The 17,497-nt window shown below is 43.9% G+C and overlaps 1 protein-coding gene across 1 annotated transcript in view; it reads right to left on the bottom strand.

Moving 5' to 3' along the window:
- Nucleotides 1-15,826, bottom strand: part of NEIL3 (nei like DNA glycosylase 3) — a 73,259-nt gene extending 57,433 nt beyond the window's left edge. Inside the window, exon 1 of the mRNA XM_056560567.1 lies at nt 15,662-15,826. Within this exon, the coding sequence (XP_056416542.1) occupies nt 15,662-15,766 (105 nt within the window). The 5' untranslated portion in view covers nt 15,767-15,826. The remainder of the gene's footprint in view (nt 1-15,661) is intronic.
- Nucleotides 15,827-17,497: the final 1,671 nt, after the last annotated feature.

Raw genomic sequence — 17,497 nt, forward strand, 5'->3', positions numbered from 1 at the left:
AGGAGTCCGAGAAAGCTTTGACTATTTCACCATGCTGTGAGTTGTAGTTTAGTAACAACTGAAGCTGCAATGTTTGTTGCCTCCAGCTGTTGTAAAACTACAGATCCCAGCATGTCCACACATCCTTTATCTGTAGTTTTGCATAAACAATAGAAATCTCCTATACTGGATACCGGTATGCTTAACAGCCGGTATCCAGTATGCTGTAAAATCTAGACTAGTTTGTCTGGCTAAAAGACAGGCGACCCCTAGTGGTGGCTATTTTGAGCTTGAATTTCAGGTGAAAATTAAAAATTTTTTTAACAGGTGTAAATTGTGAAATGTCATATAATAATGAGTCCTGCAATATATGAAAAGTTTTTAACAATGACAGTGCCTCCAAGTACCAGAACATCAGGGTGCACCTGTACGCTCGTGGTCCTTAAGGGGTTAAAGCCCATTATGTTTAATGGGATTCTGTTGTCCTATTCACACAGTAGAATTTTGCATTTAGAAAAACCTGTTTTTAAATTTTGCGGCATTGCAGGCAGAATCCCATTGAACTCAATGGTTCTTGAATTTCAGTGGAATTCTGTGTTTAGAGAACACAGAATTGACCAGAAATTCGACACAATTTCGGCAGAATTCTGCAATTCCGTTGAACAAACTTTGCTGAATGGAATTTGTGCGGAATTCCGCCTTGTGATCATAGCTTAAGACAGTGTTTCCCAACAAGAATGTCTCCAGCTGTGGCAAAACTACAATTCTCAGCATCTCCAGACAGCCTTCACCTGTGCGAACATGCTGGGAGTTGTAGTTTTGCAACAGCTGAAGGCACCCTGGTTAGGAAACACTGCCTTAGAAGAAAAAAAAAAGGAGAAAGCTTCTTTGAGTCAGTGATCCATCTTCTCTTCAGTCAGAGAGTAGAAAGCACTTGTACGCTCCAGCATCACATAACTTCTCAAACCCATTTACAGAGAAAGTTACGTTCAGGAGGATTTTGGTACCAAAGAGAAAACACATAAATAGACCTGCGCAGCCTCCCACTAAGATACAGGAGCCTGCGAATCTTCACAGCTCATTAAATGCACTTGCTTATTTATGTCATTTCACAAGACCCTTTAAGTCTTTTAGGAATTGAAAAAAAGCCCATATGTATATCTGCAAAGGTCATTGATAGAAACATATGGGAATGGCTCAGCCGACGTGATTTAGGGAAGAACAAGGCAGCAGCCGTGACGATTTATCCACCCAAATAGGTCACCTTGTTAATATTCCAAATACTAGTAGCAGATTTATAAGACACAGTGCGGTAGAAATGCATATTTTTTCGCATAGGATAACAAGGTCTCTAAGCTCTCCCTATGGCCATGACATCGGTGTATTAAAGGAACCCTAATAAGCACCGTAGTCAAGATTTATACCCGCGTCTGGCCTTGTTCTCTTATCATACCTCCTGTCATTTTTCAAAATAAAAAAATAAAAAGACTGCGGCTCGACTATATTGATAACCCCTATACTTTCCCTTCTGAGAGCAATTTCACTGTGAAATTACCCTTTTCAGCTAGCACCATTACATCGAAGACCGCATTGCCGGAATATTTGTTTTAATAATTTAATGTAATGAAATCTCTTACAAATCACTTCTTGCAGTCATAAGAGTGCAAAATGTTCCTTAAATATCCAGGAGGGATACAATAGCATTGATGTATAACTCCAAAGGCTTCGATGTCTTTGTGGCTTTGTGCAATTTAAAAGTCTAAATAGCAGACGTACCCAGAAGAGACGGCGAGAAGCCTTGGACCTCAGATAAGAAAGCGATATTATGTAAAAGAAGCTGCAGGTCTTACTAATGGACTGTAGCACTCATCTGTAGTCTTTCATTTCTAGCCAGGTAATTACAAAACCACTATTGGCATATGCTTGGGTATACACCATGGTCAATTACTTCGTCTCAGGGCTGAGCACAAACCTGTAATTAAAGATGAAGTCGACATCACTTTAAATACTAGTTAAAAAGTGAAATGACTGCGGAGCTAAGCTTTGTGGAGGACAGAGGCTTTCAAAGGGAGAATAAAGGAAAAGCCATTGAAAACCTGAGCTATTAAAATTGCATTAATATTAAAAGAGCAGCTCTATTGCAGGACAGAAATGATTCCTATTAAATGGTCTCCTAGAGCGCCCATCAGAGACTGGCACATAGCATGGCATATATGCCCATTCCTTCTGCAAAAAACAACAGTGATCCTATTCCTAAAGACTATTTCTAGTGAAGTACACTAGGCTCAGTTACCAGCAGAAAGGGTTTATTCACACATTGATAACTCACAGCGGGGTTCCTGCTGGAAAAGATAGGCTGAAAGTATCACTTCTATACACGGGAAACCAGCTGTGAGTATATTAACGTGTGAACATACCTACGCTGGTTTAGGGTAGGGTCACAAACAGTGAATACACAGCGTATTTGGCACTGCGAGAAATCTGCCAGATAGCGGGAAATAAGCTGCATATTCGCTAGGAGCAGACACACAGGCTTTCCCCGCCACAGCCGTGTGTGCAATAAGGTATGAAGGCGGGCCCCCTGTCAGTTTTGGCCCGCCTCCGAACTTCATTGCACACACAGGGCTGCGGCAGGGAAAGCCATGTGTGTCTGCTTCAAGTGCTTAGGTAGCGTATTTCCTGCTGCCCATCTGATTTTTCAAATTTTTCGATTTTTCAAACGGTGACTCCGGTCAGCTCAGTTTCCTGACCGGACCTAAAACCATAGTATACTAGGGTTTTAGGTCCGGTCCAAAACTGCATACGGGTCAAAACTGAGCTGACCGAAGTCACCGTTTGACTCCGGTCGGCTCATTAAAGTAAATGGAGTCACGGGCTGATCCAGCTGGGGTATGAGAGCGCCCGGTTTTCCCCTCTCCCAGTCGGATCCAGCACCCATATGTAAAAAACGAGATGTGAATGCAGCCTAAAGGCTGTAAACTTCTTAGAAAAGAAAAATAAATAACCTTAGTCTTAAAGGGGTACTACCCTGCTCTTATTATTTTGCTTTAATGGTTGTATGTATAGTAGCTGTCTTACCGTTCCTTTTGTCACCTTTTTTTCCTTTTTGTGTTTTTTTTTTTTTTACCTCAGTTTACTCAGCGTTCGTCTTTTGGTTTCTTTTCCCTTCCTTCCTGTTTGTGGACTAGGTGAAACTACATTTCCTATCCGTCTTTTTTTTTTTTTTTTTTTCATTTGTGTCCTCCTTTTTTCATCTTTGGCCTTTCCTACTCCCTTTTGGTGTCCACCCCTGGCTTGCCCTCCATTATTTATTCCGCCATCTGTGTCTTTTTTTCCCCATCCCTGTTGCTGTCTTGTTCTTATTGGCTCGTAACACATGCTCCTCCTTTAACCACCATGGAACAGCCACATGCACCAGCGCATGTGCTGCGCACGATGCCCGATTGGTGCAGCACAAAATTCACATCACAGCCTCATTTGATTGCGGAAATGAGACTGAAAAGTCACATGATTTCCGCAAAAGCAAAAACTCTCGCAGAGTTTTCCAAAACGAGGCTTGCTAAAGTCACATGACTTTACGGAATGTTCATTGGTTGAGCGAAAACGAGGCTGTAAAGTCATGTGATCATGTCCGTGGGCAGAGAAGGAGGATCACAGAAGGAAAGTATGAAAAAATATGAATAATATGAATAATAAACAGATGGGCGGCGGCAGGCGGAACAGAGAAGGCAGGCCCCATGATGACGAAACCATCACTGAAACTCTGCAAAGTAAAAAATAAAATAAAATAAAAAGGGGGGGTCGTCGTGAGCAGAACAAACTATAAACTAACATATATAAAAAAATTAGATAGATAGAGATATATATATATATATATATATATATATATATATATATATATAATCTATCTATCTATCTATCTATCTATCTATCTATCTATCTATCTCAATAGGAGATAAAGCGCGAAACAAACTGTCTCGCCATGGTAGTGCCCCTTTAATTCTACAGTGTTGCCTCTCTGTGCCTGGTGTGATGATCATGTATGTTCCTCACGTTACGCTGCAGGCATCACATGAGGTGCCCTGGTTGGGAAACACTGCTCTATATAAAGCCTTCTGATTCCGACTCAGGTCCCTTTCACACTATCAAATTCATCCGTTAAAAGATTAGTTATAAAAGTCTGTTAGAAAAAAAACTTTAAAAATGGATGTTACACGTCCGTTACAAAATCCCATTCAAATCTATGGGATTTTTTGATAATCCGTCATGACCCGTTATAGCTGGTCATGGATAACGGACGCTAGTTGTGACGGAAGAATTAAGGGAACATGCACAAATTTTTCTTCCGTCACAAGAAACGGGTAAATTAACGGCCGTTATTTTTAAACATTGAAGTCTACTACTACTCCTCCCATGCGGGAGTCTGCCGGTGGCTGGGGAGGCAACATTAGTGTTTGTACAACAACCTCCACCATGGAACAGACTGTTCCATGATGGGGGTTGTAGTACAGAAGCTGAGGAATTGATCACACTGGGTATCACTTCTGAGACCCGATGCAATTAGAAGTTATTAAACAGGGGAGCGGGAGGCATGCTCCGCCGGTACTGAGGAGCCATTCAGGGCTCCCAGCGGGGTTTTCAAATTGAAGCGCTGTGGTGGGGAAAGATATATAGAATTGCTGGATGGTATATGTCTGGCCCCCACAGGGCTTCTATATATCTTGCCCCCTGCAGCACATTTATATATGTTCCCCCCGCAGTGCTATCATAAGCCACCTGCAGCGCTATGAATGAAAATATAGGCAAGATATATAGAAGGCCCACCGCAGCGCTTCTATTTGAAAACCCCACCGGGAGCCCTGAATCGCTCCTCAATACCAGCCATACAGGGCTCCCGGCGTAGAATTTAAAAATGAAAGTAAATACATCATACATCGCAGGGGAGTGGAGCATGCCACCCGCTCCCCTGTTCAACAACTTCTAAATCACATCTGGTCTCAGAAGTGAGACCCGGTGCAATCAGTCCCTTAGCCCCTGTACTACAACCCCCATCATGGAACAGTCTGTTCCATGATGGGGGTTGTAGTACAAACACTAATGTAGCCTCCCCAGCCAACCCCAGACTCCCCCAAGCCAGGGAACTACTACTCCCACCATGGAGACAAGTCTGTTCCATGATGGGAGTAGTAGTAGTCCTGGCTGTGGGAGTCTTTAGGCAGGGGTGTTAAAACAGTCATACATGAGGGATGTTATAATGGGTCCTAACGGATGAATATGCCCGTTAATTTGATGGACATTATTCAGCTGTTAGCACCCATTATTATACATCCGTTTTTACACAGAAAACAGATGTTTAATAACGGATGAATACTCCTAGTGTGAAAGGAGCCTCACAGTGTAGTGTTGGTGTTGCAGCTCTGCCAATCAGCGGGATGACAGGTGTGGGCACATTTCCTCATGGTCTTACCGCATCAGGTGTCAGCAGAGAGCACTGTGGACAAGACAAAAAATTAAAGGGGTACCCCGGTGAAAACTTTTTTTTTCTTTTAAATCAACTGGTGGCAGAAAGTTAAACATATTTGTAAATCACTTCTATTAAAAAATCTTAATCCTTCCAGTACTTATTAGCTGCTGAATGCTACAGAGTAAATTCCTTTCTTTTTGGAACACTTATGACATCACGAGCACAGTGCTCTCTGCTGACATCTCTGTCCATTTTAGCAACCATGCATAGCAGATGCATAGCAGATGTATGCTAAGGGCAGCATGGTGGCTGAGTGGTTAGCACTGCTGCCTTCCAGCGCTGGGGACTTGGGTTCCAATCCCACTAAGGACAACAATAAAAGTGTTATTATTATTATAATAATGTCAGCAGAGAGAACTGTGCTCGTGACGTCAGAGAGCATTCCAAAAAGAAAAGAATTTCCTCTGTAGTATTCAGCAGCTAATAAGTACAGGAAGGATTAAGATTTTTTAATAGAAGTAATTTACAAATATGTTTAACTTTCTGCCACCAGTTGATTTAAAAGAAAAAAGGTTTTCACCGGAGTACCCCTTTAAAAAAGAAAATAATTTCCTCTGCAGCATACAGCTACTAAAAAGTACTGGAAGGGTAAATATTTTTAATAGAAGTAATTTACAAATCTGTTTAACTTTCTGGCACCAGTTGATTTAAAAAAAAATTAAAAAAAAATGTTTTCCACCGGAGTACCTCTTTAACCACTTAAGGACCAAAGTACGCCTTTGCTCCCTGGTACTTCAGGACCAAGGGCGTACCTGCACGCCCGTGGGAATTTCGGTCCCCGCCACAGGCCGGGCGGGGACCGGACCGGGGTGACTGCTGATATTGATTACTGGATTACTTGTATCTCTTGCCTTCATTTCATTTATTTATTTTTGTATTTACTTTACCTTTTTCTTCCATAGATGGTGTTGTTCCCTATGTTGTTTACTCACTATGTTGGGCGCTCCGCTGCAAGCCGCATCCCGTGGACTGTGATTGGTTGTTTTCCGTTCAGAGACGTCTGCTTGGCAACGCGTCCGTGGATACTCCTGTCACTGCTATGTCGGCGCGTGCTGCGAGTGGAGCGCCTTACAATAGACCGATGCCATTGTTTATGTTTATTTTCAGCCACATGGCTATGTTGTTTACCTCGTCAGAGCTCCCGCAACTGAGCCTCGTTTTGGACAATCACTACCGGGATGTGTTTGTCACATTGCCGATTCCACCCATGTTATATCACTTAGTACTGTTTATATTGATGTTATATTATTATCATAATCGAACGCACACCTGTATGTTTTAGACAATAATTATTTTCTGCTGTTTCTACATGTAAATTAAGTTTTTTTGTAAGTGGACTGGATGTGACATCACATTCAGCCCACCCCTTCCTGACCTGTACCTCCTCCACCTTGCCATTATATAAAGGGCGCTTGTTGTAGCAGCACCTAGATCATCTGAGGAAGGGGAATTTACCCCGAAACGCGTCATGATCCTTTTGTTGTTTTGTGTTCAATAAAATTGCTTGATTAAGAACACTTACCTGCATCCTGTGTATACCTGGATAGAGCAGTGCCTGGATCCATTGGTCTTTTTTCTCACAAGTATTCCAGTTTCTACAGGGCGTTGACATGCTCCTGTGACCATCAGGCTCGGCAGCTCATCCAACTCTATCTGGTACCCCAATCAAGGGGTGATATGCGCAATTCTTCTACTTTAAGGTGAGCGGCCACCCTGACTTAAGTCCTGGGTGTACATTCAGCATACTTTTTGGTTCCCTCACCTGCCAAGGGTAATACACGAGGCGCTGCCTCCCGGTTGTCTTTTTTTAATCTTTATTTACGATGTTGTGTGGCTGGCTCCCTGGATCCTACGGAAGTCGGCGAGTTGCCTAGCAGTGGTCTTTAAACTGTAGCCCTCAAGATGAAGCAAAACTACAACTCCCAGCATACCCAGACAGCTGTTTGGGCATGCTGGGATTTGTAGTTCCGCAACAGCTGGAGGGTCACAGTTTGGATTTCACTGTGTAGGGATCTCTAAAATTTGGCCCTCTAGATCTTGCAAAACTGCAAATCCCAGCATGCCCACACAGCAAACAGCTGTCTCAGCATGCTGGGAGTTGTAGTTGCGTATCTCCCAGCATGCCCCTCGGCGATCAGTACATGCTGGGAGTTGTAGTTTTGCAACAGCTAGAGGTACACTGGTTGGAAAAAAACTGAGTTGGGTAACAGAACCTAACTGAAGGTTTTCCAACCAGCTGTTGCAAAAGCACAACTCCCAACATGCACGGTCTGTCAGTGGATGCTGGGAGTTGTAGTTTTACAACAGCTGGAGGTTTGCCCCCCCCATGTGAATGTACAGGGTACATTCACACAGGGGAGTTTACAGTAAGTTTCTTGCTTGAAGTTTGAGCTGCAGCAAATTTTTCACTGTAAACCTCTGCCAGTGCGAATGTACCCTAAGAACACTACACTACGATAACACATAATAAAGAGTACAACACTACATATACACCGCCTTAAAGTGTCCCCCCCCCCCCCCATAAAAATAAAAAACGTATTGTACGACAGTGCTTCCTAAACGGAGCCCCCAGCTGTTGCAAAACAACAACTCCTAGCATTTCCGGACAGCCACTGACTGTCCAGGCATGCTGGGAGTTTGGCAACAGCTGGAGGCACCCTGTTTGGGAATCACTGGCATAGAATATCCCTATGTCCACCCCTATGCAATCCCTAATTTAGTCCTCAAATGCGCATGGAACTCTCTCACTTCGGAGCCCTGTCGTATTTCAAGGAAACAGTTTAGGGTTTCCGTACTCGGGAGAAATTGCACTACAAATTTTGGGTGGCTTTTTCTCCTTATGAAAAGTTGGGGTCTACACCAACGTGTTAGTAAAAAAATAAAAATGTTACACTAACATGCTTGTGTTGCCCCATACTTTTTTATTTTCACAAGAGGTAAAAGGAAAAAAAGAACCCCAAAATTTGTAACACAATTTCTCCAGAGTACAGAAATACCCCATATGTGGGGCGTAAAATACTCTGCGGGCGCACAACAAGGCTCAGGAGTGAAAGCGCACTATGTACATTTGAGGCCTAAATTGGTGATTTGCATAAGGGTGGCTGATTTTACAGCGGTTCTGACATTAACGGGGTACTTCGGTGCTTAGATAAAGGATCGGGGAAAGATGCCTGATCGCGGGGGTCCCGCCGCTGGGGACCCCCGTGATCTTGCACGCAGCACCCCAGTTAAAATCAGTCCCCGGGTCTGATTACCGGCGACCACGGGGCCAGTGCCGTGGGAAATCATGCCTCCGCCCCCGTGTGACGTCACGCTCCGCCCCTCAATGCAAGCATATGGGAGGAGGCATGACAGCTGTCACCCATAGGCTTGCATTGAGGGGTGGAGCGTGACGTCACACGGGGGCGGAGGCATGACGTCACACACCGCCGGCCCCGTGGTCGCCGGTAATTAGACCCGGAGCACACATGCTCTAGGGATTGATTTTAACTGGGGTGCTGAGTGCAAGATCACGGGGGTCCCCAGCAGCAGGACCCCCGCGATCAGGCATCATATCCCCTATCCTTTGGATAGGGGATAAGATGTCTAAGCGCCGGAGTACCACTTTAACGCAAAAAAATAAATACCCAGATGTGACCTCATTTTGGAAACTACACCCCTCACGGAACGTAACAAGGGGCATAGTGAGCCTTAACACCCCACAGGTGTTTGACGAATTTTCGTTAAAGTTGGATGGGAAAATAAAAAAAAAAATCACTAAAATGCTGGTATTACCCTAAATTTTTCATGTTCACAAGGGAAAAAAAAGAGCCCCCAAAATTTGTACCCCAGTAAGAACATACCCCATACGTGGATGTAAAGTGCTCTGCGGGCACACTACAATGCTTAGAAGAGAAGGAGCGCCATTGGGATTTTGAAGAGAAAATTTGTCCGGAATTGAAGGCCACGTGACTTTACAGAGCCCCCATAGTGCCAGAACAGTGTACCCTCCACATGTGACCCCATTTTGGAAACTACACCCCTCATGTAATGTATTAAGGGGTGCAGTAAGCATTTATGCCCCACAGGTGTCTGACAGATTTTTGGAACTGTGGTCTGTGAAAATGAAAAATGTAATTTCATTTGCTCAGCCCACTTTTCCAAAGATCTGTCCAATGCCAGAGGGGTGTAAATGCTCACTGATCCCTTATTAAATTCTGTGAGGGGTGCAGTTTCCAAAATGGGGTCACATGGGGGGGGGTACACTGTTCTGGCACTATGGGGGCTTTGCAAACACACGTGGCCTTCATTATTTGTTTTTTTTCATTATTTCATTATTTATTTTTTGGGGGTCACTGTTCTGGCACCACGGGGGGGGGGGCCTATGTAAACGCATATGGTCCCTGACTTCCATTCCAAACAAATTCCCTTTTCAAAAGCTCAATGGCGCTCCTCTTCTGAGCATTGTAGTTCGCCCACAGAGCACTTGACGTCCACACTTGGGGTATTTCCATACTCAGAAGAAATGGGGTTACAAATTTTGGGGGTAATTTTCTATTACTCCTTGTAAAAAATTTAAATTTGGGGGAAAAACCAGCATTTTAGTGAAAAAACTTTAACAAAAAGTTGTGAAATACCTGTGAGGTGTTAAGGCTCACTGTACCCCTTGTTACATTCCTTGAGGGGTGTAGTTTCCAAAAGAGTATCAGGGGTGTGGAAATTTTATAAAAAACTACTTGTCCACGGGACTAAAATGGAGCAAAATCTACTTGTCCCTCATGACGATCCACTTGTCCAGGCCAATTTTCGCTTTTACGCTCTGATTTTTTCCTCCTTGCCCTATAATAGTCATAACTACCTACTATAATGATACTTTTAAATTTTTCAATAAACATTCTCTGAACCAAAAAATATATATATTATATTTTGCAGATTTGGTGCAGATTTTGCAGATTTAGTGGTTTTCTTTTCTGCGCCATTTACCTTGTGGTTGAGATAACATGTTAGTTTTATACTTTAGGCGCCTGATTACAGCGATACCAGATTTGTATCGTTTACGTTATGTTTTACTAATTCTGGACTTTTTCTAATTTTTTTATTGCCATTTTTTAACCCCTGTAGCTTTATTTTTTTTCCACATACCAGGCTGTATGAGGGCTCATTTTTTGCACCATAATCTGTTGTTTGTGTATCGGTACCATTTTGGTATTGATCTGACTTTTTAATCTCTTTTTAACTTTTTTTTCTGGGATATTATAAAAATTGCAAATCTGTGGTTTGGTATTTTTATTACATTTACCGTACGGGATACATAATGTTATATTTTAATAGGTTGTACAATTACGCACGAAGCGATACCAAATATGTTTATTTTTATTATGTTTACGTGTTTTTATTTAGGAAACGGGGGCGATTTGAACTTTTAACATGGAAGGAGTTAAAGGAGAACTATGGGATTGAACATTTTATCCCCTATCCTAAGGATAGGGGATAAGTTTCAGATCGCGGGGGTCCGACCACTGGGGCCCCCCATGATCTCCCATACAGGGCCCCGGCTCTCTGCATAGAGAGCGCGTGTTGACCACCGCACGAGGCGGCGGATGACACGCGCCCTCCATTTACTGCTATGGGAGAGCCGAAGCGCTGCCTTCGGCAATTTCCGGCTCTCCCATAGCAGTGTATGGAGGGCGCGTGTCAGCCGCTGCTTCGTGCGGTGGTCGACACGCCCTCTCTAACCAGAGAGCCGGGGCCCCCGTACGGGAGATCGCGGGGGGCCCGAGCGGTCGGACCCCCCGCGATCTGAAACTTAATCCCTTATCCTTAAAATAGGGGATACATTTTTCAATCCCGTAGTTCTCCTTTAATGCAGCGGTCTTCAAACTGTGGCCCTCCAGATGTTGCAAAACTACAACTCCCAGCAAGGCCAGACAGCCAACGGTTGTCCTGGCATGCTGGGAATTGTAGTTTTGTAACATCTAGAGAGCCACAGTTTGAAGACCACTGGGTTAATGTATGTCTTTCAAACTTTTATGAAAACTTTTTTTTTTTTAAACACTTTATTACACTTATATGAGGAATCCTTAGATTCTTCAGACGGATGAATAGAGTTCTATTGAACTCTATTAATCTGTGTGCTCTGTGATCCATTGATAGAGCCTGGTCCAGCCAGGATCTATCAATGACAGATCCGGGACAGGAGGAAGCAGAGGTAAGTCCTCCGGCTACCTCTATAGTGGATCTCCCCCCGCGATCGCGCTGCGGGTGGGGCGATCCCCCCCACTAGCCCACCAGGGAGCATTCACATCTCCCTTTAGACGCCGCTGTCAGCTTTGACAGCGGCGATCTAAAGGGTTAATAGCCAGCCGCGGTGATAACCGCATGCTGGCTATTAGCCGTGGCCCCCGGCTACTGAGAACAGCCGGGGGCTGCAGAGTATGGAGCGGACAGGAATCCGGAGCCCGCTCCATACTCCCCTGTGAGCGCCGCATGCATCTACCCGTGCAGACGTGCCTCCTCCCCTCAGCTCTCCGAAGCTACAACTGGGGGGAGTGAAGGCAGAGGACGCAGGTCTGCACGGGGAGCAAGAAGCCACGCCCCCTCATCTCCCCCCACAGATCTGCAGAGCAGGGGAGAGAAGACAAATACACAGCTTCTCATCTCCCCTGCTCTGCTTCAGAGGACACAGGTTTTTATAGCCGGGGGCTGCAGAGTATGGAGTGGGCAGGAGTCGGGTGCCCGCTCCATACAGACTGCAGATCGCCGCCGCGCTTGTCAGGTCCGGCCCTGCTTGCCCGAAGCCGGACTAAGGGCCGGACAAATTAACCTGCCCGGCGCCCAAAACTGCTTGTCCCGGGCGTCGGGCGATAGGAATTCCCCATCCCTATAGTATGCCATGTGTTTTTTTTTTTTTGCTGTTCTGGCACCATAGGGGCTTCCTAAATGCAATATGCCCCCCAAAAACCATTTCAGCAAAATTTGCTTTCCAAAAGCCAAATGTGACTCCTCTTCTGAGCATTGTAGTTTGCCCGCAGAGCATTTTACATCCTAACATGGGGTATTTCCATACTCAGAAGAGATTGGTTTATAAATTTTGGGGGGCATTTTCTCCCATTACCCTTTATAAAAATTGTAAATTTGGGGGGGGGGAAAAAACTGCACTTTAGTGAAAAATTTTTTTTTCTTCATTTACACATCCGACTAACGAAAAGGCATCAAATAGTTGTGGGGTGCCTTGAGGGGTGTCGTTTCCAAAATGGTAAGCCATGTGGTTTTTTTTCTGCTTTTCTGTCACCATAGGGGCTTCCTAAATGTGACATGCCCCCCAAAAACCATTTCAGAAAAACTCACTCTCCAAAATCCCATTGTCGCTCCTTCCCTTCTGAGCCCTCTACTGCGCCCGCCGAACACTTGACATACACATATGAGGTATTTCCTAACGCGACAGAAATTGGGTTCCAAATTTTGAGAGGATTTTTCTCCTTTTACCCCTTGTAAAAATTCAAAAACTGGGTCTACAAGAACACGTGAGTGTAAAAAATGAAGATTTTGAATTTTCTCCTTCATTTTGCTGTTATTCCTGTGAAACACCTAAAGGGTTAACACACTTACTGAATGTCATTTTGAATACTTTAAAAGGGAAAGAGTTTTTATAATGGGGTATTTCTAATCAGAAGGCCCTTCAAATCCACTTCAAACCTGAACTGGTCCATGAAAAATTCTGATTTTGAAAATTGCTGAACTTTTAAGCCCTCTGGTGTCTTCCAAAAGTAAAAACATGTCAACTTTATGATGCAAACATAAAGTAGACATATTGTATTTGTGAATCAAAATATAAGTTTATTTGGAATGTCTATTTTCCCTACAAGCAGAGAGCTTCTATTTTCTCATCAAATTTTGGAATTTTTCACCAAGAAATGATGCAAGTATCGACAAAATTTTACCACTAACAAAGTAGAATAGGTCACGAAAAAACTATCTCGGAATCAGAATTAAAAAGGTAAAAGCATCCCAGAGTTATTAATGGCTTAAAGTGAAAGTGGTCAGATGTGCAAAAAACGCTGAGCATGTGTGGTGAACCAGGAGACTTGTGGTATCGGGGAGTGTTGCTGTGATGTAGGTGCAGGGTCTGGTGGTGTTAACCCTTAGATGTCATGATGCCAGGGTGCGGTTTCCTTAGTGTTAAAGGGGTTGTGCACTGCCCAGACTTTCGGAGCTCCGCTAACAGCGTCCGGAAGTTCATTACTCCGAACGCTGTGTGCGGGCTTCCGTGTTCGCAGCCGCCGGGCGTGACGTCTCGCCCGGCCCCTCACGACGTCTCGCCCGGCCCCTCAACGAAAGTCTATGGGAAGGGGGCGCGACCGCTGTCACGCCCCCTTCCCATAGACTTTGGTAGAGAGGGCGGGCGTGACGTCACAAGGGGGCGGGTGAGACGTCACGAGGGGCCGGCCGTGACGTCACGCCCGCGAACACGGAAGCCCGCACATAGCGTTCGGGGTAATGAACTTCTGGACACTGTGAGCGGAGCTCCGAAAATTAGGGCAGCGCACCACCCCTTTAATGGTCCTACCGCCAACCGTCCCATAAACGGCAGGGAAAATAACGAAATGTCCACAGCAGACTTTATGAATAGACTGAAGAACTTTACTTGAAGATTTTATGCAACAGCCTCTATACATAACAGTCTCTTAAGAGGTAACCGGAATGCAGGTTCCTCACAGGGTTTGCTGGGACTTTGAAGCAATGAGCTTTGATGCAGGCCACTGTGCTACTAATTATAATATTCTAGCTGGTAGTAGTCACACAGGATTTGATAGATTGAGCTTTGTAACTCACGGTTTAGTGGCTGCAGATTCTTAGGCTTTGGCCTAGATGAATTGAGATGTGTGCTTGCTTCCATGCACAGGTCCTAAGAGAGTGAATTTAGTGGCTACAGCCCTTTATATAATAAGGGGCTAGACTAAGCTCATTGGTCAGCAAACTTGTAAGTCCTGAACCCAGTGAACTCTGGGCACATCACATGACCCTAGAAGGTCCTTGAACAATAGTACAACCATAATTATAGTCACATGACCTGCTAAGGTCCTATACATTTATAATACCTATGTATATACATTAAATAATACACAATTTATATGAGGCGATCAGGGGTAAGCCCTGCAGGAGAGCCCTATGGGAATGAAGGGACTCTAGACAGGGACAGGACCAGGTCCTGTACCGGGACACCACACATGCTCCACACAGCTTTCCAAAATAGTGTTAAAATCCTGATTAAAAAAAACACCATCTGTAACTGGTAATAACGAATGAACATCATCAGGTATTTTAAGAAAAAAAAAAAAAGATATTAAAAATAACGGATGATGGTCATCAGTTATCATCCATTATTACCAGTTATTGCATCCATTTTTTTTTCCATCCGTTATTGTAAAGTAACAGCAGTAAAAAAGCAGGATGATACCTGTCGTGTGAAAGCGGCCTTAGAACCCCACCCAAAGTGGTTATTATGGAAACTGATCTCACGTGTCACAGCCCCGGAGAACGGCTCCCAGGCATCCGTCTAGCAAGGCTTCACATTCCATTATTAATCTCCATGATTCATAGACGTACATTAACCCACTAAGGACCAGCTTATCATGGGCCATAAGCGCCGCAAAAGGTCTCATTTTTGTGTACGGTAATTTTAAGATGAATATTACAGTCTATTTTTTTTCCCTTTCTTTCATTTATTTATTTTTAGGGGGGAAATTGGAAGGGAAAAAAAAAAAAAAAGCAATGTGCATACTTTTTTCTTTATATCCTTATTTTAGGTCATTACCGCACAGCTTTACAAGTACAGCCAGGGCAGGAAGGGGTTAACTAACTCTCCTCTAATACACTGGTATAGAGCTGAACCTGGCACACGTCACACACGACCAGTAAAATACAGAACATGAGTGACAGATGGCAGGGTGGCATCACTACAGGGATATACAGACCCATGTTTCCCAACCAGGGTGCCTCCAGCTGTTGCAAAACTACAACTCCCAGGCATGCCCGGACAGCCTTCGGCTGTCCGGGCATGCTGGGAGTTGTAGTTTTGCAACAGCTGGAGGCACCCTGGTTGGGAAACACTGATATAGGCAGTTCACACCTGTATATGATATAGGAGGTATGCTGATCAGGGAAAAAACGCATCATTACCGCACTGCCGGCTGCACTGCCCCGCACCGCCTTCACCCGCTGTCCCCGGGATACTCGGGCCCGGATCTTCTCCCCGTTCAGTGTACAGCCCGGACCCTCCACCATAATGACCAGCACAGCCTCCACCAAACCATTCAAATGTGGCGCCAGCTGAAGCCCCCAAACACCGCCCACATTCTCCTGATTGGCGGAGAGTAAGGAAGTGGTAAGTGTATACAAAGCTCCCATTGGTGAATTCCTTCGAGGTGTGAGGTGATTGGTCAGAGCAGCTGTCCATCAGAGAGATCAGGTTTCGTAACAAGCTGTACACATAGCGTCCTGCAGAGGGCGCATGTTGGCTTTATCACTGGATAAGCTATGTCTGCAGCCTCAACAACTGTACAAACACCCACAGCAGCCTCATATGACCCGTATATATCACATTGTGAGACCACAGCAGAGGCTCAAGTCACGATACTGGCGAAAGGGTATTCTGGCACATATTATGGAGTAACTCAAACACACTCACTCTTACTGGCCACTTTATTAGGAACACCTCTGTAATTGCTTGTTAGGGCTATGTTCACATGTCTTTGGCACAAAAACTGCAGTGGTAGTTTTCCAAAAAAACACCAGAAAAAAAACAACTGTGTGGAAACCTAGCCTAGGGTTCACACCACCATTTTCTATACAGTATTTGGATACATTTAAAAAAAAAGAAACTTATGCAACTGTACAGAAAACCGTAGCCATAGACTTTCCATTCAAAACCGTATGCACCATATTGCATTACGGCTGTCTCCATTTTTCACACCACACGGTTTTTTACTTTTTTTTTTCTGAACAGAAAACCGTGGCCTACCACGGTTTTTGGTCCAGGTGAAAAACCGTATTGACCCGTATACGTTTTTTTTTTAACATGGGAGTCAATGGGAACCGTACAGAACTGTATGTGTGCATGGTTCCATCCAGTTTTTACCATACGGTTTTTGACCTTGCACAGTTTTTTTTTTTTTTTTTGGAATTTCAATCAAACAAGTGAAACTTTAGTCATAATGGAGTGAAAAGTTCAAAACGTATGCGTTTTTTTTTCTTAAAAAACGGATGCAACCAGACATCACTTTTCAAACCGTATACAGATAAAACTTTGTACACACGTTTTGATACAGTTTAGTCAGGTTTTGAGGAATCCGTTTTTTTATCAAAAACCTGAAAAAAAACTGTATTGCAAAAACAGGCTAGAATTCCACTTAGGTTTTTCCCCGGCCTTTTTATTTTTTATTTTTTTTGGCTTAAAACGCCAGAAAAACCACCAGAAAAAGGGCCACTATTTTTCCCTGCATTTTGGCGTTTTTTCTGGCGTTTTTTCTTATGTTTTCACCTTTGTGTGGAATTTGCCTTTCTTGGCCCCTTTGGCGTTTTTTGTACAAAATTAGTTGGGTACCGAAAAAAAAAAAAAAATCAAAATTTAAAAAAAAGGATGCAGTAGGGATGTAAAAAAAAATATTGAACTAAATGTTTTTTTTTTGTGTGTGTGTGCTTGACTTTTTTTTTCTCTTTATTTTTTTAAATTTTGTATGTAGTACTACTACTCTCAGCATGGAACACACAGTTCCATGATGGGAGTAGTAGTACCTGTACTAATAGACATATTGGCCCTGGTGTCAGTCGTGACACCCGATGCGATCCTCCATAATATTGCAGAGAGGCTCTATATACAGCAGTCGCATCTCTGCTCTGTACTCCGGCCAGTGATGTGAATAGAACATCGCTCATTCATATTTTCCGCTAAGAGCTGTCATTGGCCGGATGGTTGCAGCCAATCACAGCACTGAGGAAAATATGAATGAGTGAGTG

This window comes from Hyla sarda, chromosome 1 (assembly GCF_029499605.1).
Source record: "Hyla sarda isolate aHylSar1 chromosome 1, aHylSar1.hap1, whole genome shotgun sequence".
NCBI lineage: Eukaryota > Metazoa > Chordata > Amphibia > Anura > Hylidae > Hyla > Hyla sarda.